At 59.0% G+C, this 25614-nt stretch overlaps 3 protein-coding genes across 5 annotated transcripts in view; 1 reads left to right on the top strand and 2 right to left on the bottom strand.

Moving 5' to 3' along the window:
• LOC106542216 (B-cadherin) overlaps window positions 1-2762 on the bottom strand; it is an 18349-nt gene extending 15587 nt beyond the window's left edge. Inside the window, exons 1-2 of the mRNA XM_087729275.1 lie at window positions 2615-2762; window positions 2155-2275 (exon numbers count right to left, since the gene is read on the bottom strand). Coding sequence (XP_087585401.1) covers window positions 2155-2275; window positions 2615-2665 — 172 coding nt within the window. The 5' untranslated portion in view covers window positions 2666-2762. The remainder of the gene's footprint in view (window positions 1-2154; window positions 2276-2614) is intronic.
• Window positions 2763-3813: 1051 nt separating this feature from the next.
• LOC106542204 (B-cadherin) lies at window positions 3814-16701 on the bottom strand. Of its 3 annotated transcripts, XM_087729273.1 has the most exons (16): window positions 16552-16701; window positions 16326-16425; window positions 11847-12049; window positions 9696-9833; window positions 9311-9466; window positions 9078-9222; window positions 8678-8853; window positions 8378-8506; window positions 7518-7703; window positions 7041-7285; window positions 6799-6941; window positions 6008-6232; window positions 5571-5789; window positions 5176-5306; window positions 4904-5050; window positions 3814-4519 (listed from the first exon to the last, which is right to left on the bottom strand). In XM_087729273.1, exons 1-16 carry the CDS (start codon window positions 16606-16608, stop codon window positions 4310-4312), a joined length of 2610 nt encoding a protein of 869 aa, XP_087585399.1. In that variant the 5' UTR covers window positions 16609-16701; the 3' UTR covers window positions 3814-4309. The 3 variants fall into 3 exon arrangements, with proteins under 3 accessions (XP_087585399.1, XP_087585400.1, XP_087585398.1); XM_087729274.1 differs by lacking the exons at window positions 16326-16425; window positions 16552-16701 and adding an exon at window positions 16174-16188; XM_087729272.1 differs by lacking the exons at window positions 16326-16425; window positions 16552-16701 and adding an exon at window positions 12620-12997.
• Window positions 16702-19580: 2879 nt separating this feature from the next.
• On the top strand, window positions 19581-25560 carry LOC148042846 (cadherin-1-like). The gene is made up of 9 exons (XM_087729278.1): window positions 19581-19829; window positions 22124-22267; window positions 22970-23125; window positions 23248-23392; window positions 23696-23868; window positions 24268-24351; window positions 24827-24969; window positions 25047-25185; window positions 25349-25560. The coding sequence occupies exons 1-9, from the start codon at window positions 19779-19781 to the stop codon at window positions 25436-25438; spliced, it is 1125 nt and encodes a 374-aa protein (XP_087585404.1). The 5' UTR covers window positions 19581-19778; the 3' UTR covers window positions 25439-25560.
• Window positions 25561-25614: the final 54 nt, after the last annotated feature.

The following is a 25614-nucleotide window of genomic DNA, read 5'->3' as shown; positions in this document are numbered from 1 at the left end:
TAAAACAATATTCACTTTTTGCGGTAGAAATTCTGGACTCCTTTCCTTTCATTGCACCTTCGCAGCCTCCACCTGCCTCCACCACCCAGAGAGAAAAGGGATGGCTTGTTCCCTCCTGCCTGAGCTGAGTCGGCTTCACAAGACCAGGACTAACCACTGGCGGACCTCAGGTTCTCCCAAAGCTCCCGGGTGAAGCCCCCTTGCCTAGAGAGGCATCCCGGATGCTTCCACAGGGCAGCCAGCCGAGGGAAGACCACTTTGGATGCCCTTCCTCATGGTTAGGCCAGGCCACAAGTCTCTGTGGAGATGCTCAGTGCTCCAGCTCAGCATTGTCCCAAAGGTCCCCCCCCCCCCCACACACACAAGGCAACAGGACCTTCTTGGCTTTTCCTTTGAAAATGTTTCCCTTCTCATCAAGAAGGTCCCGTTGCCCCCTGGGTCAGCCAGCAACAAGCCGCATTCTGAGCCTTTGGAGGTGGCGACGCATTTAGCAGCCGGTTTCAGGCACGTGCCGTTCTGTGACCCCGAGTACAGTTGCTCTTCCAAAGTCCGGCTGCGTGAAAACTAATGGAGGCCTCCTCGAAATCAGTGCAAGGCGGTTAAAAGGATCCACTCAGTTTCTCTTCTGCGCAGAAGAGTCTTCATTTCACATTTATCAGCCATTCAGTCCCCTGAAGACCTTTCCGGACTGTTCCTGCCACACCTGCCGCTCTCAGTTCCTCCTAACTATCAAAGCACCCCAGGAAATCTTTTCCGGGCCCTCGTTAGAGAAGCTGCTGTTGAGGATTCCCCAAAACAAGACACGTACGGAAGGAAGCAGCCCTAACGCGAAGCACAGAGAGCAGCGGAGGGGCTGGGGCTGCAATCAACTCCCCAGTTATGGTTTGGCTCTGCGGCTGTCGCCTCGGGCCCCGGATGTCAGCAGGGAAAGTGCCCGGATCAAAAAAACAGGGCCCACACGGGGTTGCAGGGGGAGGGCCAGGCGGGGGGGGGGGGCTGCTGGGGGTTTCTGCCAAGAGACAAGGTCAGCCCAGAGGGACTTTTCACAGCAGGGCTGAAAAATCAGGCCGGCCAAGTCAATGATTCACAGGAGGCTGTTGACACAACTCAAGGGGCAGCCACCTCCTCTCCGGCCCACCCCAACGGCTGAAGCGCCAGCAGAGTTCAAACCGTGCTCGTGTGTGTCCGTACGCACACACAGCACACAGCCTGTGCAGGCCCAACCCTGCACAGTTGCAAGGAGACCGCAGCCTCACCCTCCTGCCAAGCTCCACCTTGCTTTGCCAAAGGAGGAAAAGGCCAGGTGGAAACTACCTGTGAGCCTCGCAGGTGTCCCGTGCCTGGCTCCAAGGACAGCAGGAAAGCTGCTTCCCGGCCGCTCGGCCTTAACTGGAAATACCAGATCAGCTTTCCTGGGGTGTCTCACCACAGAGCTGACTTCGGGAGAAGCCTGTGGCTTCCTCTTCCTCCCCTCGGGCTGCCACCAAGGGACCACGGCCTGGGGCCTTCCTCTGCCCCAGACAGGAACTCTGGGAACTCCTTAGCACAGCCATATTTTTATTTATTTGCAATGTACATTTCTAAGTTGCCAACAAATCTGGGCATCTTATTACAAGGCTTAAAAGCAGGACCGATGTATCGAAGCCACTAATCAAAAGACAGCAACTCTGGGGGTGGAAATTATTCTTGGAAATGCTTCCAAGCTGCCCCATTCATCAAATTCTAGATGGATGGCCACATTATTTTAAAACTTTACCAGAAAAAAACAACAAAGGCAAAACAAATTAGTAAGCAGTGTAATCAACCCTCCTGAGTGAAGTGCTCGGCCTAATGGAGCTAAATGCGCTTTTTGAGGGCTGAAATTCATCCTTCCGGATGGAAACTCCTACTTCTAATGCTTCCCTGTGTGGTCCTCCTTCCAAAGAGAGGCGGAAGGTCCACACACCCATTTTACAGATTCCCCGAAAAGAGCTGCCACTTTCCCTTTCAGAAAGCAGGAAATGGAGAAGGGCTCTGAATGCAGCCCGAATCTCCTCTCCTGCCTCCACCCAGCAGCAGCAGCAGCAGAAACAGCACCAGATGCCCTCTCGGCTGGGAAACCCCAGGCACCCCCTCCCTCAGCCCCCCAGCCACCAGCATCTCATGGGGTCTCACCTCTGCCCAACATCTGGCCCCTCTCCAAGTCCCGCCGGGGCACCCGGAACACGTAGGCCTCCGAGCTGAATCCTGGCCGGCAAGAGGCCCCCGGCCCCTCCTTGCTGAGCCCCTTTTCACCCTGGGGAGCCAAAGAGGAGAGTGAGGGGAGGTGGGGGGGGAAACGGCCCAAATGGCGCGGTCCCCGTGTCCCCTTCATCCGGAGGAAGCCCCGGAGAAGGAACGGGGGCTCCGAAGACCCCTCTAGGCCACTGCCAAGCCCCGGGGGCCCCTCCCTGGGGCGAAGCCTTCCCAAGGGATCCCCGGGGGAGCCTCCCAGCAGAGGAAGCGCTGGGGCTGGAGAGCGGGAGGGAAGGGAGCAGGGCGGGGAAGGGGAGCCGAGACCCCTCAGCCGCTGCCTCGGAAGGGTCCCCAGCGCGGCTCCCCCGAAGGCTCGCCGAGAGGGGCCGCCCCGTCTTACCTGGAGCAGCAGCAGCAGCAGCAGCAGCCCGAGCGCCGCCTGGATCCCCATCGCAGCCAGAGGAGGTGCGCGCCGTCGCCGAGCCCGCAAACTTTGCCTCAGCCAGGCGGCCGCTCCGGTTGCGGCAGGTGAGGCTCCGCCCGCCCTGGAAGCCCCGCCCCGGGGGAAGGCTCTCGCGCCGCGGCTCGGCAGGTGCGGCCGGACGGGGCGGGGCCGGAGCAGCCCTCCCTCCCTGGGCCGTCAAAGGCTGCGCCACCTGCGGCCGCCACCCCGCCCGCGTCCCGGGGTTACGGCCGCCCAGGACCGCGGACAGGACGCCTCCGCTCGAGCTTCGGGGAGCCGTCGGGCGGCTTCCGCGGACAGCGCCGAGGGTCGCCTGGGAAGAGCTGCCTGCAAGTGCTCGCTGTCTCCCGGGGAAGGGAAGGGCGAGGGGGCCGTCGGAGGAGCGTGGCTCCTTCCGCTGGGCTGCCCGCCAAGGACCGCGCCGTCGGAGCAGTCAAATGTACGCCAGGCGCTAAGCCGACTAAGGCCCCGCCAGTGAGGGACCCAGCCGAGCCCGGCGCCGTCCGCCCCTTCGGTCTGCAGTTGCGAGCGCTTCTCCTCCGGGAGGCGGCGGCGGCGCTCGCCCCGGCCAGCCCGATCCTTCCGCCGCCCGCGGCCGCCTCGGCCATTCATTCGCGGGCAGGACGGCGCCGCCGCTGCGCCCCCCTTGCAAAGCGGGCCTCTCCCGCCTCGGGCAGGAAAAACCGGTCGGGCGAGCGCCGAGCTGGCGGCCAGCCAAGAGCCCGGAGCAAGCAAGCAGGAGGGGCGGGGCCGCTTCAAGCTCCCCGGCTCTTCTCTGCCTCCTGCCGGGGGAGACGGGGGCGGCTGGAGCCACTGCCCGTCTCCAGAGGGCCCGAGAATCGTTGCAGGAGAAAGGCCCCACCCGGGTGGGAGTGGGAAGGTGGGCTTCAGGCAGGAGCTTCTGGCTTCTTTTCCTCCCCAGAACAGGAGTCGACACGGCTTGGGGGGGGGGGGGGAGAAGCTGGGAGGGCTGCAGCCTTCAGGTGGGAAGGAGAGAGAATTGGGGAGGGGGGAGGGTTTGGGGAGGGCCAGGGCGCAGGACCCAGAAGCCTCTGCCTCACGCAGGCGGTTGTGTGAAGGCAACGGGCACAGGGAAGCCTTCGGACCCTCTGAAAACATGACACGGTTTGCTGTGCCTTTTTTTTAAAAAAGCCTTTATTAAAACTTTACATCCTGATTGTCCAGCCCTTTAGTGATCATCGAGTTATTTCACACTTGCTATAAAAAGAGGAAATAAATTTCAAGTCCTAACAGCTACAATACGTGAGTAGAGGTCAGGAAGGTGGGGGGGGGGTCACCATCCGGCACCCTCCCCTCCCCCTCCCCTCCCAGCCCCATCTTGGGCAGCACCTTCAGCTCCTGGCAGCAGGGCAGCCCCAGACAGAGGCGCAGTTGGGGACTTCACAACCTGCAGCCAGGCCCCTCTCAGGACAGAGCCCCCCTTAAGACACTTTTGCCCCCTGCCCAGGAAGCAGAGTCGCAGCTGCACCCCTGCGAAGGTTCGTCTCCTGGAGCCCCCAAAGTCCGTGGCAGCCCCTTGTGCTTCCAACGGGGCGTGGTGGTCAGGGCAGCCCAGAGCAAAGCTGGTTCAGCGCAGCTTCGGGGAGGGGTTGGGCTGCAGGGCGGAGCCCCCTAGTCGGCCACGCCTCCCCCATACAGGTCTGCCAGTTTCTGGAAGCGGCTGCCCCACTCGTGCAGGTAGTCGTAGTCCTGGTCCTGGTCGGAGGCCGAGGAGTTGAGGGAGCTGAGGGAGCCGCCCTCGGAGCCCCCGCCCTCATAGTCGAAGACCAGCAGGGAGTCGTAGGGGGGCGCTGTGGGGTCCAGGTCGGCAGCCTTCAGGTTCTGGGTGGGAAAGGAGGAGGCCTGTGGGGCGCCTGTCTGTGGGGCATCCAGAACTTCAGAGGCTCCCTCATCCCGGCTGGTCCAGGCAGGGAGGAGAAGGCAGCGCCAAGGCCTGCTCCAAAGTTGGTGCTATGGGGGTGGGCCCACCTGGAAACCCAGGAGCTCCAATATCAGCCTTAAAAGGGGGTTCAGCTGATTCTAGTCCTTATCTCCATAGGTTTACCAAATGTATAGCCCCCCCTCCCTCCGTGGGCCTGGGCGTGGGGTGGCTCTGCTGCTTACAGGGGGCAGAAGACCCTGGCGGGCAACCCTCTCAGAGAGCACAGCCCCAGGGCAGCAGAGCCGGAGGTCCCAGCGCCTGGCCTGCCCACCAGCCTCCCTTACCTCACAGATGAAGTTGCCGATCTCATCAGGGTTTGCAGGGCGGGGGCGATACTGGGGGGCCGGCAAAGGGGCCGGCACCACGTCATTCCGCAGGAGGACCTCCGGGCGGGGGTCCAGGCCCCTGTGCAGCTGGCTGAGGTCATAGTCCTTTGGGGCAGGGAAGGAGGAGCCGGTTGGCCAAGGGAGGGGGCTGCGCCCGAAGCCTCCCCAGCTCCTTCCCCCAAAGCCGCCTGACCCTGGGCAGAGCTCCGCCCTTCCCCGCCCCTCCCCACCTGGTCCTCCTCGCCCCCTCCTTCCTCGCCGTAGTAGAAGATGTTGTCCCGGGTGTCATCCTCCGGCAGCAGCAGCGGCTCCTTAGCCACCTTCCTCCTCCTCGCGAAGAGCAGCAGCAGCAGCAGCAGGACTGGAACACAGAACCCGGACAGGATCAGTGGGAGCTTCCGCTGAAGTTGCAGCCAAGGGAGGGAGCGGAGCTCAGGGGGGAGGGGGGTCCATTGCTACAGTCCCAAGACCCAACCGCTGGGCGTCACCCGGCCTCCCTGGAAACGCCACCCAGCTGTGGTCGCTCGCACAAGGGTGCCCAGGTTGATGTGTGGCTCTAGCAGCTGGGAGGGGAAACCCACCTCCGGATCCCCCTCCCCGCAAGGGCGGCCCTTTGCATACTCACTCAGGAGGGCCAAGACGGCCCCCAAGACGGCAAGGATGATGGGCGCCCCGACGATGGGCATCGGCCCCTCCAGACACTCGTCCACCTCCCCCTCGCACTCGCAGACGGTGGCCCTGAGGACGGTCAGGTGCGACTTGCCCTGCTGGTCCAGGAGCCGCAGGTAGACGTCGTAGGTCTCTCGCTTCAAGGGCTTCAGCAGCTTCAGGATGGCCGTCTCCCCTGAAGGAGCCGGGAAACGGTCAGGCCCAAGGCCAACCCTTGGGAGAAAGGGCCGGGCCGCTTCCCCTCCCTCCTATGGGAGCCAAGACACCTGGCGGACTGCGGGAGATGCCCCGGGCACGGAGTGCAGAGGACACCAGGGCTGGAGGGCGCCAAGGCCAAGCTTCCTGGAAGTCCCGCCAGCGTCCATTTCCCAGGAGGCCGAGGCAGCAGCCCACCTTCGCTGTCCATCTCGACCGACCAGTTCTCCTCCGAGTTGTGGACCAGCTCCGCCTGGAAAGGGGAGGTGTGGGGCGGGAGGTCCTTGTCCGAGATGCGCAGCAGTTGTGGGCTTGGATTGTGGTTACACACGGTGAACTTCCGCCGGTCGGGCTCTGGGCCGTGGTCGTTCACGTCCAGGAGGGTCAGCAGCAGCGTCCCCGTCCCTGTGGCTGGGGGGCTTCCTGGGGGCAGAGTACGGGGGAGGGGGAGCCATGTTTAAAACCGAACAGCCTCAAAAGGCCGATTATGCAGAGGCCCAATGGCTGCTTTGAAAAGCTTCCGGCTGTTTCTCTTCCCAGGCCCCACTTCTGCACCTCTACAGCCCCCACTCCTCCCCCAAGGCTCCCACAGGCCCCCAGCCTACTGTGGCTCCAGAGGCTGCTTTGTCTGCCCAGCAAGTCCCCCGCCCGGGCCATGGCAAACAGCAGAAAGGATGGGGCACAGTCGGGCACCTCAGTCTGAAGCAGTAGAGGGTGGATCTTGGGGGGCAAGGCCCCCTGTAGGAAGTCAAAGTAGGAACCATGCTCCCCCCTGATGGGCGTGGCCTCCTCTCTGTGCAGCTCTTGAGGAGCAGGGGGGAACCCCGCCCTCCCCCCCAGGAGGCTGGGTCTCATGACTGGGCAGCCTCTGCAGCCGGCCACCATGTGCCCCTCACATGGGCCGCTCTCAAGCAGCTCAACAAAGCAGCCCTTGATTCCCAGACACGAGCAGCCGCCTCCCCCCCCCTCTTCCACCCGCCAGGGCTTACCATCGTCCACCGCCAGCACAATAGCCACGTAGGTGTCGTTCTGGACCAAGGGAGACTCCCGGTCCAGGGGCGCCTTGGCAGTGATGATGCCGGTTTCCGGGTGGACATCCAGCCACTGGGCAGGGTCGCTCTCCAGCAAGTACCTGAAGGGGGAGGGGTGGGAAAAATGACCTCTCAGCCATCCTCCTGAGGCCAAGTGGGGGGGGGGAGACCCTCCCTGGCAGTTCAGTGAAGCAGCTGACCTGATTTTCTGGGACTGCGCCGTGTCTGGGTCTTGTGCCGCGTAGGTGGCAATTTCCTGTCCCACCGGGATGTCCTCCGAGACCTTCGCCTTCAAGGCCGGGGGAGCAAAGACGGGGGCCTCGTTGGCATCCGTCACGCTGATGGTCACGGTGGCTGTGGAGGTGGGCAGCTTCACGGCAAAGGGCACCTCGTTGGCCACTGCCACCTGCAGAACGAACTGCCCTCCCGTCTCAAAGTCCAGCGCCTAAACAGGAGACGGAAAACCCTCGTCAGAAGAGGCAGCTGCCCAGCCGAGGGAGGGAAGAAGCCGCCTCCGGTCACCTCAGAAATGGCTAAAGCGGTCTCTTGGCCACTTCGGCCACTTCGTGTTGTGTGGACTTCAACTCCCAGAATTCCCTCGCCAGCGCCTCTTTGCATGCGCGCACAAACACACACGCACAAGCTCGTGCATGGGAGGAGCTGGTGTTTCTGCCTACTTTTGCTGTTGTCAGGATTCCTTCGTTGGTCTTTGGATCCGTCGAGATGGAAAATAACTCTCCGCCGTTGCCCTGAACGATGCTGTACACGGCGTGCCAGGCGGGAGAGTGGCGCTCGTCCCTGTCGGTCACAGCCAGCCTCACCACCTCCACACCCTCCATGTTCTCCGCCACCTCTGCCGAATACTGAAGGGGAGGCAAGCAGCCACTTGAGAGCCCGAAGGATAACGAGCTCCCCTCCCAATCCTTTGGCAGCTCAGGGGGCTTGAGGAGAGGCACTGCTGCCCCTCCAGCCATGGGGGCCCTCAGCCCTCCTGCCCACCTAAGAGGGAGAGCATCGATTGGGCCAAGCCTGCAGGAGGAGGAGGGAGGGAGGCTGGGACAAATAGCAATAGCAATAGCAATAGCAGTAGACTTATATACCGCTTCATAGGCCTTTCAGGCCTCTCTAAGCGGTTTACAGAGAGTCATCATATTGCCCCCAACAATCTGGGTCCTCATTTTACCCACCTCGGAAGGGTGGAAGGCTGAGTCAACCCTGAGCCGGTGAGATTTGAACCGCTGACCTGCTGATCTAGCAGTAGCCTGCAGTGCTGCATTTAACCACTGCGCCACCTTGGCTCCACAAAGGCAGGTGGAAAGACCTTAGCTAGGCAGGCACCCTATGAGGCCTCATGCTAAGCCACGCCTTGGCTTGTGTGGCCTTCACAAACAGTTCACAATGGCAGCTTCACACAACGGCCTGTCTCTGCTTGTGCCGTAAGCCGAGGGGAGGGAGCTGAGCTCCTATGCCGTGCGGCCCGGCCTGTTCCCAGGAAGCCCCCCCTCCCCCCGCTCCCCTCCTCTGCGGAATAAGCTACCGTGGACTCCGTGAACTCGGGCACGTTGTCGTTGGCATCTGTAATTTCTATCACTGCCGATGCTGTGGTGGTCAAGCCCAGCCCATCCAGGTCTGCCGCCTGCAGGATCAGGGTGTATTCCCCCACTCGCTGGGAAGAGAAAATGCTGCGGTTAGCACCTGAGCCGGCCAGTGTCCTCCAAGGAAGGGCCCGTTCCAACTCCAGCTCTACCCGAGAAGAGTTCAGGGGTCAGCCAGGTCGGACAGAGAGGAGGAGGAGGGGGGGAGGAGGCGTGTTTCTCCTCCCCAGCCCCGCCTTTACCTCTCGGTCCAGGCCGCTGGCGATCACGCTGATGGTCCCTGTTGCTCGGTTGATGGCAAACATCTGCAGATGGGGCTCCTGGGGCGCTTGGCTCAGGATGGAGTACGCAACGACCCCATTGTAGGTCTCAATGGCATCATCGGCATCAGTGGCCGTGACCTGCATCACAGACGTCCCTAGGAAAGGGGAGCAGGCGCCCCTGTGAAGCTGCCAGAGAGCCCCTGGCCCAGGCCTGCTGCCTCTCCAGCTGGACCCCCTGGGCTCTGCCCCAGCGCTGGAACTCACATTCACAATCCTAGCAGGGTTTGCGCAGCGCCTCCTGACCCTCCCTCCCTCCCTCCCGGCTGCTGGGGCCAAATCTCTCCTCCCCTCCCCCTGCACAACATCCCCCCCTCTTTACCAGGGGTTGCGCCTTCCACGACCGACCCCCGGAAAACCTCCTGGGTGAACTCGGGCTTGTGGTCGTTCTGATCGGTGACGGTGACGATGATCTCCATCGGCTCTTCCACCGGTTTGCCGTTCTCAGAGACCGCATGGGACAACAGCTGCCGAAAGAGGGAGGCCCGTCTGGAATCCCCGAAGCCCCCCCCCAACGCCCCCCCCTCCATCGCAGCTCCAGCCAGGACGACCTACGTGGTACTTTTCGATGCTCTCTCTGTCCAGAGGCCGCGTGACCTTCATCCACCCCGTCTCCTTCTCGATGGTGAAGACCCCTTCTGGCGGGGTGTCGGCCCCCTGCCCTGTGATGCTGTAGAAGATCTTGGTTTCCTTGTCCCGGTTTGATTTGATCTGAGGCAGGGAAAGAAAGGGCCAACTTAGACTTCTTGGGCCCCCGACTCCCCCCCCAAAAGGGAGCCGGGTCCATCAGGACAGCGATCTCCCCACCCCCACCCCAATGGCCAAGCTGGCATCGTCTCTGCACAGGCCGCAATGGGCTTCTGACCCAGAAAATCCAGCGGCCCCCCTTCTCCCCCCGGGTGGGCAAGGCCAGATCCTCCTCCCTCCAGATTCCACCCACCTGGACCAGTTTCTTGGGGAAGGGGCCTCTCTCATTCTCAGGCATTCGGATGGGGGGGATGACCCAGTCTCTCTTCCGCCGCTTCAGAATCGATGGGAACTTCGGCCATTCCACCCGCTTGGCCGGCATCGGCTCCCCCTGAAAGAGCAGGGAGTTGCCCCATGGGAACCAGGCCCCTTTCTGAGGGTGCACAAACAAGACCCCGGCCAGAAGCCCCCTGGCCCACAAGGCCAGCATCGCCCCACTCACTGCCCAAGGACAGTCGCTCTCCAGCCGTGGTCTGCAGGGGCTGACCGGGCCGTCTGCGGCCTCTCTGAGTTCAGCTGACCAGGCGCCCCATTGCCACCCGAGACCTCAAGCCGAGTGACAGGACCAAGGAAGTGGGGTGCCCAAGAAAATGCCAAAAGCCAAGCCCAGAAACATGCAAACTTTTCCTTTTTATAAGGATATAAAGCTAAGAATGCAGCCCGTTCTATGGACCGAGGTACAGTATGTGAAGCCATTTTAATAGCCTATTGAGAACCATTTCCTAAAAGGCGGGGGAGGTTTAGAAGAGGTTAGAACTGGCAGGAACCCACCCCTGGTAGGTAGACAGGGAGGGAGGGAGATAAATAATGAAAAGATAGCTCTGTTTTTTCAAGCCTGGTTGGAAACTTGCAGCGTGACAAAAGTTAAAAAATTTTCAGGGGACAATATTCTTTTGAACTCTAGAGCTAGAAGACGAGATTTGATAACCGACAATGTAAATGGATTCTCCTTGCTCTTATTACGGTCAAAAAGCCGATGTAATATTGAATCATTGGGAAGATAAAAAGTATAGGCCCTTTCAACCAATGGATTGAAGTCCTGAGTGCACTCGGTACCTATGAGCGGAGACATAGATTTTGCATAAAAATGTATGATGAAGAGGAAGATGGAAAGTTGGAGGGGGGTGAAAGAAAGGGTGTATGGAGGGTCGAAGAGGTACATTGGGTTTCTATTTTGGGGGGTATTGTTGACAAGAGGAATGGCTGTGTTTATTGTTTAAAGTTATAAGCCCCCGGTTCTGCACAGTATATATGTGACTGTACGAAAATGAAAATGGAAAATGAAAACACATTTACAAAAGAAAAAAGAAGAGATATGTATGATGAAGTATGGAACACATTTATATAAAACGCAGAAAATTAAAATATTTATATAAATAGAAATCAATGTATATGGACTGTACTTGAATAATATTTGCATTAGATAAGTATATAGAATTGTAACAATTGCTACAGTGACATACTTTTTTCTTTCCTTTTTTTCTGGTCTATTCACTTTTAAAAGCACTGCACATGTAGTTTTTGTATGTCTTTGCATTACAATTACCTCTCTGTTTTATTTCATTTTCTATTATTTTTAAAGCAATAAAAAACAAAGAAATAATAAAAAAAGAACCATTTCCTTTTTAAAGATGTTTTCAAAAGGTGACAACAGGAAGACGGGAGGAATCAATTATTGTTATTCCGTTAAAAATTTGGATTTCTTTGCACTTGAAGATGCAAACAAAGAGAATTTAATTGAGCAACGCCTACATTTTATGAACATTTATTTAGTAATCTATTATTGTGGTTCGGTTGAGAAATGAAGCCCTGGATGAAATCCAGGAAAATTTGAGGATTTTTCTTTAATGTAACTGCTCAAAATCCATGTGCTGTAATGGTGTTGCTGCTGTTGCCCTACAGATGCTGTTGAATTCACACACACACACACATACACACACACACATACACACACACACACACACCCTGCAGCAGCCTGCCTTATAATTAGCTGTGCTGGCTGGGGATGCTGAGAACTGTAGTCCAACAACAGCCAAAGTATTACACAATACTGGAAACTTCAATGCGGATGCTGCATTTGGGTCGAAGTGGCAGCAGATTCTTTGGGGCGGTGCCTGCCCAGCGCACCTTCAGTCCAAATCCTCCTCCTCCTCCTCCTCGGTAGGCCAGGTGAAAGCCTCCCCCCCCTCTTGCAGAGGAGTGACACCCCCTCCCACATTCCACCCACCTGCGCAGGGCCCCAGTGCTCCATTAGCATAGTTTCCACCGCAACCGCCCAGGGGGGCAGAGGGGTTGCCATGGCTCCCCTGCCACCTGTGCTCTCCCGAGGGCACAAGAGGCTCACCTGCGAAGAAGGGGGGCCTTTGTTCTGCAGGACAGCCGAGGCCGATGATTGGGTCCCCCTGGAATCTCTGGCATGCACCCTGGAAGGCCTCTCCCGCGCCTGCCTGTAGCGCTGCTCCACTGCTGCCACCTTTCCATCCGCCAGCGATCGGAGGTCGGGGCTGCCCAGAACTGGCTCCCCTCCCGGGCAATCGGCAGACCTGACTGGAGGGGAGAGGAAAGCCACCGCATTAGGAGATCCAAAATACGGCCTACACACCTACACACACAGACACACAAACACACCCCTGCTGTAAATGGCACCGGCAGAGGGAGTTTCTTCTGGCCATCAGGAGCCCTTCCTCCTGCAGGTGGTTGCCCGACTGAGGGGTGGGGGAGGGTCTTTAATGCCCCCGAGAGGCCCTCTGGGGAGCCCCCCCCCATCTGGGGCCAGGATCTTGTTTGCCCTCTAATGGATTGGCACTTCCAGTCCTTGGATTGCTTACAGAGGGAGGGAGGGAGGCCGTGGGGAGAATCACCCAGCCCCTGTTTCTGTTGCCCCACATGCCAGATAAGATCCCTGTCTGGCCTTGAGACCATCGGCCTCTCCTCTTCCGCTGCCCAGGCTTGGCTCCCGCATGGCCTCGCCATCAGGGAGAGCCCTTTGTAGAGGCAGCTGCCCCAAAGCAGCACCAGCTTCCCGGGTTTTGTCCCCCCCCCCACTAAAAGGAAAACAGCCACGAGCATGCTCAGTACACACACACACACACACACACACACACACAGCGGTCTCACCAGGGGCAGCTACCTCGCCCCCTGTGAAGTTCCCGTGGTTCGTCCATGAGGCCAATGTGGAGAAAAGACAGGACACGACCTTTCTCGGGATGGAGCGACCCAGATTGGGGGTCTGAGAGCCCCTTTTATTGAGATAGGACAAAGGCAGGAGGAGCAATAGCATGTGAGTAAAAACAGCCTGTAAAAGTACAATTTCTAATCTACTGCTCAGTCTATATATGGTCAAATCCTGGGCGTCAATGGTAGGGCACATCTCAGGATGTTATGTTATTCACTATCAGGATGTTATGGCGTTCTAGGAGTTTGTTTTCTCCTGTGTGGTTCAGCGTGGCTCTGCATGCCCTGGTATGAACTGGGCCATGGGTGACCCACACCTACACAAGGAACTATATTACAACAGCCCCCTTAGCTGGCAGGAGGAAGGCACTCCTAGCCTTGTCTGCTACAGGGGCCAACCTGACCCCCCCTCCCCAAAGTCTTCTCTGCTTCCAAGAAGGAGAAAGGCAGCCCCCAGCCAAAACAACACCCCTGCCCCCCCCCCGGCCTCTTTCAGCACTCAAGACAAGCAGTCCCAGCAACCCAGGTCCCCTCCACCCTGAAGCAGCTCAGCCCCACCAGCAACAGACCCCAGCCAGCACCCCAGGACGCAGCCCCCACCCGTCAAAGGACAGAGCAGCCAGTGGGTCTAGAGCAGCAGCAGCAGCAATAGGGGGCTTCGCGTGGGGAGAAATAAGACCCCCCCACCATGATAGGTGAGATGCTGAGGACGATGCCCCCCCCTTTCCTCAGCCAGAGAGATGCTCAGCAGGAACTGCACTGCTCCCACCCCCCAGTGAAGTCAGGGCCTCCCTCCAATGGAGGCCTCCAGCAGAGGCTCTGCGTTCCTCTGAATTCCGGCCCAGAGCAAGATCCAAAGGGATCCTTCCAATTTGAGGTCCTGGGAGCACAGCTGACTTTGGAGACACCCCCCCCATCCACCACGTGAATGACTCGAAAGAGACTTTCCAGGCAACAACACCCCCCCCCCTTGTGTGAGGCCACAGCACACCGTCCGCCTGTCTTGGGACGTTGTGAGGCTGCCCCAAGAGACAATCTGGCCAGGCCATGAACAGCCAAGGCCCCCTCAGGACACGGGAAACCCCCCCTCCCATCCGCTTTGCAGCCACAGATGGGCAGCCCTGTGCCCAGCAGTGGGGAGGAGGGGCGGTGGCCCAGCTGGAGGGAAGCGGCTCTCTGCCCATGAAGCAGGAGGAGGTCAGAGAGCCTCCCCCCACTTAGTGGAATCGACCCATTTGGCAGCCATTAGCATAGCAACCCTCTGCATGCCATTAGTGGCAATCTCTCTCTCCCAGGAGGCTGGCCAAGAGCGGAGCAGAACCCCCCCCCAATGCTTTCCCTCTCGGCCCCACAGAGGGTGGACACTCAGTTGCCGGCTCCTCCCAGCGCAAGGAGAAGCTGGCCGGCCAGTCACTCTTTGCCCTGTCCTGGTTGCCCATTCAGAGCTGCCTCTTCCCCCCACCCCCCACCCCCAAAGGGCTACGAGGAGGCTGCTCCCCTCCTGGCCAAGGACACCTCATATCGAAGGCAGGGGGAGGGAAATGGAGTGCCCCCCCTGCCTGCTCCCTGCCTCTCTCCCTAAGTGGGGCCGGAGGGAGGAGTGGGGAGGGGGCTGACAGACCATCCCTTCCCCTTCTGCAGCCTTCCTGGAATCCTGCCGCCTTGAGGGCAACAGCTCTTATCGCCTCTCAAGGCCTCACAGGGTCAAACTGCCCGAAAGGTGAGGAAAACACACCCAGCTGGGGTTGGGGGGGGGGTTGGGTGGCAGATTAGTCTGCCTCTAAATGTCTCAGCAAACACCAGGCTTATTTACTGGGGAGGGGGTGCAGGAATGGCCCACTGACCTCTGGCCCCACAGAGAGCACAAACACCTTGACATGCTTCCATTGCAAGGGCCTTTCGGTGCAAAAGTCGCAGTGAAAAAATGCACCACAGCTCAGAGCAGCTCAGGGACAGAGCTCAGCTGGGAATGAATTGAGGGCCTCCAGTCACCCCCAACTCTATTGAGGCCCTCTGGAGGAGCCCCCAGCCTCTCTGCAAGGGCCACCCCCAGGGTTCACCCTCAGCTGAGGAAGGGGGGAGGACTACAATTAGCCACACTCCTTGGCTGAGGGAAAGCCATGCCAGAGCCCTCCACCTCCAGTTCGGCCAGGAGCTCAGACTGTCAAGCAGCTGTTTGGGCTGCCCAGGAAAGCAGAACTGGGGGGTTTCCAGCCACTGCAGCGGCCTCTTCTTCCTTAAGGCAGCAGAGAGCAGGAGGGAGGGAGACCCCGGGGTTCAGACCCCCCTCCTCCTCCTCCTCCTGCGTGGGCAATGGAGGGCCCCCACCCACCCTGAGACAGACTCCAGCAAGGCCCTCACCGGGGAGAGTGGAATTACAGAGGGGGGGGGGAATAACACGGGGGGGGGGGCTCCACTAGAGCCACTAGACTGAGCACTGGGCTTCAGAGGCCGCCCACCAAGCCCCTGGGAGAGGCCCAGGCTGCTGTCCAAATCCCAATCCTGGGTGGTGCAGAACTCCTTGTTCCCCCCACCCCACATTCTCCTTCCAGGCCTTGGGGAGATCAGGGCCGCTGTGGGCTGTGGGACGGGAGGGGCTGGTGCAGCGGGAGGCAAGGGATTCCTGGCAGGATCCAGGCTGAAGCACAGGAGGCCGGGCAGAGACAGAGCGGCCTCTGTTTCGGGCACAATGGGCCTGCTTTGCACAACAACAGCCCCTTCCGGGAGCAGGGGGGGGGGCTCTCAGACAATGGCTACCCACCACTGGGCCAGGAGGAAAAGGGCTGAGGGGGCATTGGGTGCAAAGCCCCCCCCCTTCTGCAACTCCCAGCCTGGCCCTGCTTGCTCAGCCTAGCCCCCCTCACAGGGCAATTCAAAGGGGGGGGGGCTCGCTTACTGTTGCAGCAGCAGGAATTCGGTCTCTTGCTTTTAACTGCACCCCCCTTCAAGGGAGGGGTGAGTTAAACAAGTTGGGACCAGCAAAAGAAGCAAAGCCGACGGGGTCCCTGGCAGGAACCCCCCCTCCCTCTGCACCAGCCCCTCCCCCTTCCCAAGGAAGCTGCCCATCCCCCACCCTAGATCCAAGGAGATCTCTCCACGGAAGGGATCCGATCGAGCAACCGATGGATTAAGAAATCCTAAGAGACGCCGCAGGCAAATCCTTCTCTTTCGAAGAAACCCCAAGTTCATCGGCCTTTATCTTTCGAGGACTCGGGACCTCCCGCGACCACTCCCGCCATTCGGAGCGGAGCATTGGGCGCAAAACTGATGAAACTTTGGGGAAAGGAGCAGCTGCCACAGGGAGAGCCCAAGGTACCACTTCAGAACCGGTCTGGAATTGAACTCAGACCGCCTTCCCGCTCCACGGGCGTCCAGCGAAGGTGGGGGAAGGGCGGGGGGAGGAGAAGCCCCCCCCCAGGAACTCCTGGCCGCTGCCCTTTCGCAGCCGGGCCCTGACCGAGAGGGGGCAGCCAGGTCCGCCCGCCCGGGGCACGTACCTGGCCCACGAAGGCGGCAGCGGCTTCCCGCCCCCAGCCAGGCAGCCCCCGCTTGGGGAGAAGGAGCCGAGGGCGGGACGAAGGGGCCTCCGGAGGGGCCGGGCTCCCGCGGGAGGGGCAGCCAGGATGAAGGAGAGGCGCCTGGGGCTTACCTTCGCTCGAGACCTGGCCCGGACTCAGCCGCCCGTCGGGCCCGACGAAGACGTAGCCGGAATGGCACGGGGGCAGCCAGGCGGCTAGGCGGGGGTCCACCTGCGGGGCAGAGAATGGGTGAGCTCAGGCCGGCCGCCCCCTCCCTTCCTCCCTCCCGGCCGCCGGCGAGACCCGCAAGAGCCGGGCGGCGTGGAACCGGGGAGGAGGGCCCGGGGAGGCGCTCACCTGGAGGAGGACGAGGAAGGCCAGGGGGAGGAGGCGCGCAGCCCCCCGCCAGCCCATCGCTGCCGTCGAGGAGAGGGACGCCCGGCGGCGGCGGCGGCAACAGCCAAAACTCCGTTCGCGCGCCCGCTGGCTGAATGGGCTCCGCCTGCCCTGCCAGGCCTTTAAAGGCGCCGCGCCAGGTGAGACTCCGCGGGCGGGGCTCCGGCCGCCCCGCCCCCTCGCCCCCCTTTCCTCCCCCGGGGCGCAGGGATCGGCCGGGCCTGCCCGGCGTGCGAGAGAGAGAGATGGAGGGGTCTCCCGGCTGAAGCTGAGCTCCGAGAGTCCCTCCGCTCCTTTGATCGGGCCCGACGGAGGGGGCTCCCGCGGCCCCAAAAGCCGATCCCCCACCGAAAGGAGGCAAGAGTTGCCAACCCTCCGCCCCTCCCCCCGCAGCTGTGCCCCTCGATCGGGTGGGCTCCCCTTTTCGGCACCCCCAGGACCCCTCCACCTCTCGCCCCCCCCCAGCCGATCTCTCCCTGCACCCTCGGCAGCGCCGTGATGAGCCGGAGGGCAGGCGGAGTGGGGAGGGGGCGGCAGGGCAACGGCGAGACCCAAGGGAAGGGGCCGAAGGAGCCGGCAGCCAACGGGCAGAATCCCCTCCCTCCTGGTATGCCTTGCCGAAGGTCTTCCCATTCCCCCCCCCCCCCCGCCCCACAACCAGCCTGGATCTGGCCAGGAGTGAAGCAGGCAGCCCCCACTTCTGCCCCTTGGTGGGTTCCCCCAACCCTGAAACGGGAGCTGCAGCCGGGTGGGACTTTCTGTGACCAACAGGGGCTGGGTGGGGGGCGAGTGCTGAGATTCTTCCTGAGCATCTGGTATGTGGGGGGGGGTGCCTTTTGTTTGCACCTGGTTAGGTAAGGAGCAGGAGGCAGGACCTAAACACCTAAAAACTACCATTGGCATTTTGAAAATTATAATGTCAGAGATACTTTAAATGCCATTTTGATGTTTTAAAGTACAAAAGATATTAAAGCTTTGAATGACTGAGCTAAAAGAGAGTCCTGGAGAATGCAAAACACTGTTTTATGTTATTTGCAATATGTATGGATACCCGAAGGATTGACCGTCTGGCCAAAGGAAGTGTGGTCCTTGTGTATGCCCAGACACAGGCAAGGCCTCCCCTTCAGCTGCTCCCTCAGCCCAGCGCGCGCGCGCACACACACACACACACACACACACACACACACACACACACAGAGCTTCTTTGGGAGTCGGACTTCCCAGAGACCAACTGCAAGGCTTGTTTTGGGTGCAGCTTGAAATCTTCCTCTGGGTGGGCGGGAAGCAGGGCTCTCTGGGATCCTGGAGCCGGACTCTTCTGAGGCTCCTGGGGAAGGGGCTCCTGGTGAGAAGGAGACCTGGGTTGCATAAGGCCTCCCTGTGCAAAGCTGCTGCTGCTGCCGCCTGTGTCCAAGGAGAGGCCCTCAGTTAAAAGCAAGAAGGGATCAGGCCCTTGGTGAGCAACCAGGATCAAGAGTGCATTTGCAAATGCCAATCGGATGGGATCACTGCTCGGTGGGGTAGGCGGAGGGTCTAAGTCTAAAGCAGTGTTTCTCAACCTTGGCAACTTGAAGATGTCTGGACTTCAACTCCCAGAATCCCCCAGCCAGCATTCGCTGGCTGGGGAATTCTGGGAGTTGAAATCCAGACATCTTCAAGTGGCCAAGGTTGAGAAACGCTGGTCTAAAGCAAAGGGAAAGCTTTCCTGAGTTTAGGCAATAGAAGCAGCATCGCTTCCATGGAAAAGTAGCTGCAGGCTCCCTTTGGACTCAGGCAAATTCTAGCAAGCTCAGAGCCGATTTCTGGCAGGATCCCGCAAGCCCCAAGTCTCTTATCCAGCCAGGTGAGAGGATGAGAGAGCAGCCGTCAACGGGGTGCCAGGGTGCGGCACTCCCACCTTCCCAAAGGCACCAGCAGATCCAGACTTGTCCTCTCCCCTTTGATGAGACACTTGGTGTATGTGTGTATACAGTGTGTACTACACACACACACACACACACACACACAGAGTCTTACATGCTGCAACAACATACTTCTGCCACTTCTGTCTTGGAGCCTGGCTTCCGGATCACAAGTGAGGCCACTGGGGCCCCCTCCTCTGCTGCCTTAGCAACAAAGGAAGGGACCAGGGTCAGGGCCCAGAGGGGCCGGGGGAGACCCATAGTAGAACAGAAAGCCCCCCCTTGCACGGGCTCTCAGCCTCCGACCCTGGGAGATCTGCAGGGGGAAGCCAGAAGCCACCATCCTTACCTTGGCTGACTCCATGTATGGATCAGGAGGAAAGCTGCTCTTAAAAGCCCACCAACTAAAAGGCCGTTGTCCAGCATGCTACACACACACACACACACACACACCTTGTAGGTCTTGTGCCTTTCAATCCCACAATTTAGCAGGTACATAAATAGTTTCCCTCTTTCTTTGGCCGCTATCGAACCATCCTCTCCTGGGAATAAAAACCTCTCATTTTGGGGTTTCCTTCAATTAAAAACCTCAAGTGGGTGTCCAGCAGAGGAGAAGCAGGCAGAATGCTCTGAGGGCGCCCTCTGGCGACATCTCCCCGCAGTGCTTCTCTTTATCAACCTCCTTTCTTGAAGCCCTCTGGTGATCTACCAGAGCCGGATCTTCTCTGTTCTGCCCACAGAACAAGGGCGGGGGAGGGGGAGTGGGGAGGCTCCTCTATCTCTACGGAGAGTCTCCTTCATCCAGGTCAGGGTTGTCCCAAAGGTGCATTTTCCCAAGAACAAAAAAACAGCCCCCCCCCCCAAAGCGAACTGAATTGCGGAAGCTTCTTGGATTAGAAGGGAAATGTTTTGAAAGGGAAGGAAACCCAAGAAACTCCAGTTGCCTTTTCCCAAAAGCCCCTTCCGGAGGATCCGAAGGAGACAATATGAGTTCACAGGATTACGTCCCTGCTTGTTTTAGAAACTGACAATGAGGCGCCAAGTCCACGTGCCACCACCTGACCCTGGACGGAGGCTTCCTGCCTGCAGGGCACTCAAGAAAAGCTCAAAGCCCCGTGCCAGAGGCCTTCTCTTGGTGACCCTTCCTCCAATCCGAAGAGTGCTGACTGGCACTTGGCCCTGCCTTATCTGCCTCTGATAAAATGCTAACAGAAACAGAAACTTCTGCCCTGAGATTGTACCCACCTGCTGGCCAGTTGGCCCCACGGAGAGCAGAGGAAGAGGACGATGGGCTGCCTGGGGATCCTGCTGCTGCTTTGCCTCACCTTCCTGCTTCAGGTAGGCTTGTGGTCGTGGGTGGGATCCCGGCAAGGAGGGGCGAGAGGGGCAGTGTCGGTCCTGGAGAATGTCTGGTGCAGGAAATGGGTTCTGCTCCCAGACTGACCATCCCTTTGGGGATCTTGGACCTCCACCAGTCAGAGGGCCTGGACTCCACAGGGCAACCTTCAATGTAACAGCAAAACATTGAGGAGAGGGGGCTAAGCTGCTTTGCTTGCCAAGCAAATTCTTCAGCCTTTCTCACCGAAGACCCCCAGGATCACGGTGCACAATGAGCTGCAGGGCCAGGTGTGGGCTGAAAACATGCACACAGACCAGCCAGCTTCATCCTGATGTTTTTCTCCCATTTAAAACAAACACAGAGTATCCTAAGGGTGACACAGGGGCAGCAAACTTTAAACTTTAAACAGGAGAGGAGATATTTTTCATGCACTGCAAACACACAGCCTCATGGAAAAAACCACTAGGGATCTGACCAGTAGACAGACAGACCAGGGTTGAGAGAGTCTCAGGGTCTCAGGTATGAAGAGGAGGGGTCTCTCGCCTACCTAGAGTTACAATAAAACCAAGAGGGAAGGAGGGGGGTATGCAGCTGTGGGAAACCCTCCACGGATCTTGTGTCCCTGCTGAGATGTTTTATCTATGCATTTAGGGGGGGGGGTAATTTTCAGCGGGGAGACCTCTTTCTGCAAGGAGAAACCTCCTGATCTCTCTCTCTTGGAGTGCCCATGGTCCTTCCACCGGGAAAGAAGGACAGAAGCCATTTTCTTCCTCAAAGTCCAGGAAGCCTCCGGGATTGGGCGGCCTATAAATTAAATAATAATTATAATAATAAAAGTCAATAAGGCTGAATCACAAAAGTTACCTCCGCAATCACACGCATACACACAGGTTCCCCCTGAGAGAACCAAATCTCTCAGCATAAGAAGTTCTATGGTGGGAAAGGTAAACACAGGGAAAATGAGGAAGACAACAACCACCGATTCTACACAGGCGTCCAAGTAGAGTCAGCCTAACCAAGCCAGTTATGGATTATCACCTTCTCAAAGACGACCTTGGTTTTAGGCCAGAATTCCCTGCAGGGCTGGTGCTTGGAAATGGCTGCCTCGGACGTCTCCTCAGCTAAATCCACGAAGCACCTTTTTCCTCTGCATTAACTCCGTTTTATAGACCGGAGCGGGTGAGCGATCGCCAGCATCCTTGGGAAGACCAGAGAAGGGACACTGATATTCTGGATCCAGCTCACAAGTGGACCATCCTGCATTCCCAAAAGCTTTTAGTGGGTGATAAAGACGGCAGCTAATTTTCATTATTGTGCCACTATATAAATAGGCTTAAGTTAATCAGGCAGCTTTCTGGGGCAAAATAGCCTGAATTCCCCGATGCATTTTGTCAGGTCCTTTAGGGGACACTCTTACACAAAGCTTTGTCACAGCTTTGTGAAAGCAGGTGGTGTGTTGGAGTTTACGGAGAGAAACAGGGATGCAATCCTAAACCCAAAAGGTTGCCCACCAGTCAAATGGGATCCTGGCTACAAAAAGGTCAATTCCCCCCAACCGCCCAGGCAAAGGGGGAGGGGGCAGCCTTTCTTAGATGGAGTATGGATTCCATAATCCCACCACCTCTTCTACTCATTCTGCCTCTCAGAAGGAAGCCTTCCTCCCTCCCTCCCCCTTCCCCCTCCCTCCTTTTTCCCCCTCCTTCCTTTTCTCTATCTCCTTCTTCTCCCCCCTCCCTCCCCATTCGTCAAGTCCATGCTGCTCCTTTCTAGGAAAAAGTCTGTGCAAGAGGTCTTCTCTTGGTAACCCTTCAACTAGATGATTTGCTTTACGAAATTAAAGCTTGGAAGCAAAAATTCTTCCTCAAACCAAGTAAGTGGAAGAGAATAAAGGCTGTTCATGGAAGCCCCCGCAGAGACCCACAAGAAGGGCAGAGACCCAGATGGGCAATTCCAGCTGGAGGAATCCCTGCAGGACCACAAGGGGCCAAAGCTTTGTGGAAAGGGGCCCCTTCCTTCCAGTTTTCTCCCGTTCTCACTGCTGCTGCAAAGAAGGGAAACCAGCCCCAAAGGCTGTGGAGACAGAAGAGGGGAGGTTGGCAAAGGGGGAGATTAGGCTGCTCCCCACTTTAGCTATAGACACAGGACCTGAAGCCTTGGGCCAAGGTCTCTCTGCTTGGGCACAGGCATTTTGGGGGGCAAGGAACCAATGGGGCAGCCGCCTCCTCGCTACTCAAGAGGGAGTCTAAATTGCCAGCTCCTCCCTCCCTCCCTTTACTCCCGTCTTTACTCACAGGAGACCCCTCCATCTGCTCAGGCGGAGGAGCTGTACTTCCCACGGTCTTCGTCTGGCCTGAGGCGGCAAAAGAGAGACTGGGTCATCCCGCCGATTATTTGCTGGGAGAATGAGAGGGGCCCTTTCCCCAAGAGGCTGGTGGCGGTAAGGACTTTGCTACTGGGATTCTCTTGCACGTTTTAAAGTTAGTTAGTTTCTCCTCCAGGGTTCCACCACAAAACCGCGCTCGACTAAACCGTGCCCAACTAAACCGCGTCGCTGACGTCATCAACAGGGCGACAACAGCCCAGAGCCAGAAGCACGCTGTAAACCCTAAACCTAAAATTAACCCCTAAACCTAAACCTAACCCCCCTAAACCTAATCCTAAACCTAACCCTAAACCTAACCTTTAACCTAACCCTAAACCTAACCCTAAAGCTAAGCCTAAACCTAACCCTTGCCTTAAGTTGAATCGGCTTGCTTTCAAAGCGCTATTTAAAGCGCCCTTCTTTCTCCGCGGTCGCTGTTGTCGCCCTGTTGATGACATCAGCGATGCGGTTTAATCGGGCGCAGTTTAGTCGAGCGCGGTTTTGACGGGTCATGCTCCTCCAGGGTTGCAAATGACCCACAAATGCAGGACCCCAAGCGTTGCTGCTTGTGCTGGCGCTGAGTGGACATTTGGACTGAGCCCCTTGGATGGGACTCACTCCAGCCCAGCTTGGGGCCTCCATTTCTCCCCTGGGCCAGGCAACGCAGTTGCCGCAGTCTACTCTGCCACAGGCCGCCCCTGGCCCCTGCCCTGGAGGGTGGAAAGGGCTGCAGGCCCACACCATCCCTGACCTTCCCCACCCCATCTCCCCAATCAGATCAAGTCCAGCAAAGAGAGAGAGGAGACCGTCTACTACAGCATCACTGGGCAGGGGGCCGACATCCCTCCAGTCGGCACCTTCATCATCGAGAGGGAGACAGGCTGGCTGATGGTGACTCGCCCGCTGGACAGGGAGAAGATTCCCCGCTACCAGGTGAGCCAGCAGTGCTGGGGGCCAAGAAGGGTTGAGCTACATGGAACATGCTGCCTGGATTCATCTGGGCCTTCTCTCCTCCCCCCCTGGGGAATAACGGCCTTTCTCCGCCTTCCCGGCAGCTCTTTTGCCATGCGGTGTTGGCCAATGGCCAGACGGCAGAGGACCCCATGGAGATGATCATCAACATTAGTGACCAGAATGACAACCGTCCCGTCTTCACGCAGAGCGTCTTCCGAGGGTCCGTGGAAGAGGGAGCGAAGCCAGGTAGGGGAGTCCGGCAGAGGACACGAAAACCTGGGCCCTGTTGCGTGGCTGCCCTCTGGGGCCCAGGCGCAATCCCTTTTGGACAAGGAAGGACAGTCCTGGTCAAAGCCATCTGGATCGTCCGGCCATTGCCCGCTCACACGTGTCCCTGAGGGGTTGGGGGCTCAGTCCCTGCCACAGCCGGAGGGGCTTGTAGTTGCCCGGAAGCCAGAGGGTTTTTCGGCTGACAGGCCAGGGGGGCTGGGCTGCTGTTGTTTGAAGGGAGCCCTTCAGCAGCCCCTCCTCCCCTCTGGGTGTCCCTAGGAACGTCGGTGATGACAGTGACGGCCACGGATGCAGACGATGCCGTAGACTCCTATAATGGGGTCGTCACTTACTCCATCCTCAGCCAGGAACCGGAGCCGGACAGACGGATGTTTACCATCAATAATGGAACCGGCCTGATCAGCGTGGTTGTGTCAGGTCTGGACCGAGAGGTGAGGGAGCAGCTGGGGCTGATTGGGGGACGACCCACCAAAGACACGCGAATCCTGGAACGGTCACTCCACCCCGCCAGCAGCCAAATGCAATCGCAGGGCTTCTCCGCTGCCACTCTGAATCCTTCCGCGGGGGCCCCCGGCCAGAGCCGGTCAATGGCTGGGAAAGAGGGATCGTGCCCCCTCGCCCTCCGCTCGCCTGTCTAAGAGGCACAGCTCTGTGTAGGCGGGAGGCCTGGACTCCCCTAGCAATAAGGGTCAACTTTAAGCCGCCCTTGCCTACTGCCGGACCCACGGCAGCCTTTCTGCCATCCTGAAGACCTCCGGCCTGAGCAGATGCCGCTTGGTAGCCTGGGGGGGCTTTCTTCCTCCCACCCCAATGAAATGCTCTCTTTCCAGAAAGCCTCCAAGTACACCCTGATTGTGGAAGCTGCGGATATGATGGGCCAGGGCCTTTCCACCACTGCAACCGCAGTGATCCAGGTAACTCTTGAGACCCTGAGCGCCAGCTGTGTCCTCCTCCTTCCCTGGCTCTGCGCTTTGCCCCCCGAAGGCTAGAAGCTCTGCCACCAAGATCTCATCCCCCTCAGGAGCTCCTCACGGGCCCTGGCAGGGTTAATACTTCCTGCTGAGTCACGGCTGGCTCCCCGCCAGGCCTCTGCAGGAAGGGGCTGGATTGAGAAAGGCAGAAATGGACGGGCTGCCAGAGGAGGGAGGGCGGCCCCAGGTAAATCCGGCAGTCCCACCCCGGCAATGTGGCCAGCAGAAAGGGGGGGGCATCACCCAGGAAACTGGGCAGGCCTGCAGAAGCCCCGCCCTCTGGGCACAGCAGCGTCTTCCCCCTCGTAGGACCCCAGGGAACCCGCCCTCCTCCTGTGGTTGGAAGGGGGCTGCGAGGGGCGGGAAGGAGTTCTGTCGGGAGGGTTGGGCTCACACGGGGCTCTCTGTTTGGATCCAGGTTGCCAGTCCCAGCGAGGGCCACCACACATCCCTGAGCGTCCATGCGCTGAACGTGCTCACTGGCCTTCCTGCCACCGGCCTGGCCGTCCACCTCTCTCGGCTCCCAGCCCCCAACCAGGCCTGGATGGAACTAATGACCAGGTATGGATATGGGGCAGCCGCTGCCTCCCTTGGCCAGCTGGGAGCCCCCAGCCTCACCCGCTCTCTTCTGATTGCAGCGCAACCAGCACGGACGGGCGCATGGACAGGAGCCAGTTGGCCTCCCTGCCGCTGGAAAGTGGCACCTACAAGCTGCGCTTTGCCACCGCAGAGTACTGGCAGCAACAGGGCCTCACCAGCTTCTACCCTTACGTGGAAGTAAGTTTCCGTTTCAGCTGCACGAGAGCCAGTGAGTTGGGTCCTCCTGTTGTCCTGGGGGCCCCGCCTGGCCACAGGCTGTGGGCCCTGGGCCTCTGCAGCCTGGAAGGTGCCCTTGCCAGGCCCAAGAGACCCCGCAACTCTCCCCCTTCGCTTGTTGCAGGTGGTCTTCACCCTCACGGGGGCCGAAGAAAAGGTGCACATCCCGCTGCTGCTCAGCCCCTATTCCTACGTGACCTACCGGGGGAACTAGTGCGAGAGGCGCGGCTTCCCTCCGGAGGGCTGGGATCCGGGACCGCCCCCAAAGCCAGCTGTGAGGCCGGCTCAGGCTGTCCTCTGAGGAAAGCCAAGACTAATAAAGGATCTACCTTGAAAGGCTGTTGTGAGGGTAAATCAAAGCCTGCTGCACACCAGCCATTTACAAAAAGG

The sequence above is a fragment of the Thamnophis sirtalis genome, unplaced genomic scaffold, assembly GCF_051295495.1.
Source record: "Thamnophis sirtalis isolate CommonGarterSnake01/CBP01778 unplaced genomic scaffold, rThaSir2_p1.2 scaffold_14, whole genome shotgun sequence".
In the NCBI taxonomy this organism is placed as follows: Eukaryota; Metazoa; Chordata; class Lepidosauria; order Squamata; family Natricidae; genus Thamnophis; species Thamnophis sirtalis.
Note: the sequence above shows the minus strand (reverse complement) of the source record. Positions and strands in the feature narration are given on the sequence as shown.

Excerpts from the sequence above, each read along its gene's own strand:
- LOC106542204 (XM_087729272.1), bottom strand. The coding sequence starts at position 12,872 with ATGTGCCCTACCATTGACGCCCAGGATTTGACCATATATAGACTGAGC. Across the intron at positions 12,050-12,619 it reads GGGCGAGGTAGCTGCCCCTG|TCAGGTCTGCCGATTGCCCG; the intron begins GTGAGACCGCTG and ends TCTCCCCTCCAG. Across the intron at positions 7,704-8,377 it reads CCGAGTTCACGGAGTCCACG|TATTCGGCAGAGGTGGCGGA; the intron begins GTAGCTTATTCC and ends CCTCCCCTTCAG.
- LOC148042846 (XM_087729278.1), top strand. The coding sequence starts at position 19,779 with ATGGGCTGCCTGGGGATCCTGCTGCTGCTTTGCCTCACCTTCCTGCTT. Across the intron at positions 19,830-22,123 it reads GCCTCACCTTCCTGCTTCAG|GAGACCCCTCCATCTGCTCA; the intron begins GTAGGCTTGTGG and ends CTTTACTCACAG. Across the intron at positions 22,268-22,969 it reads TCCCCAAGAGGCTGGTGGCG|ATCAAGTCCAGCAAAGAGAG; the intron begins GTAAGGACTTTG and ends CTCCCCAATCAG.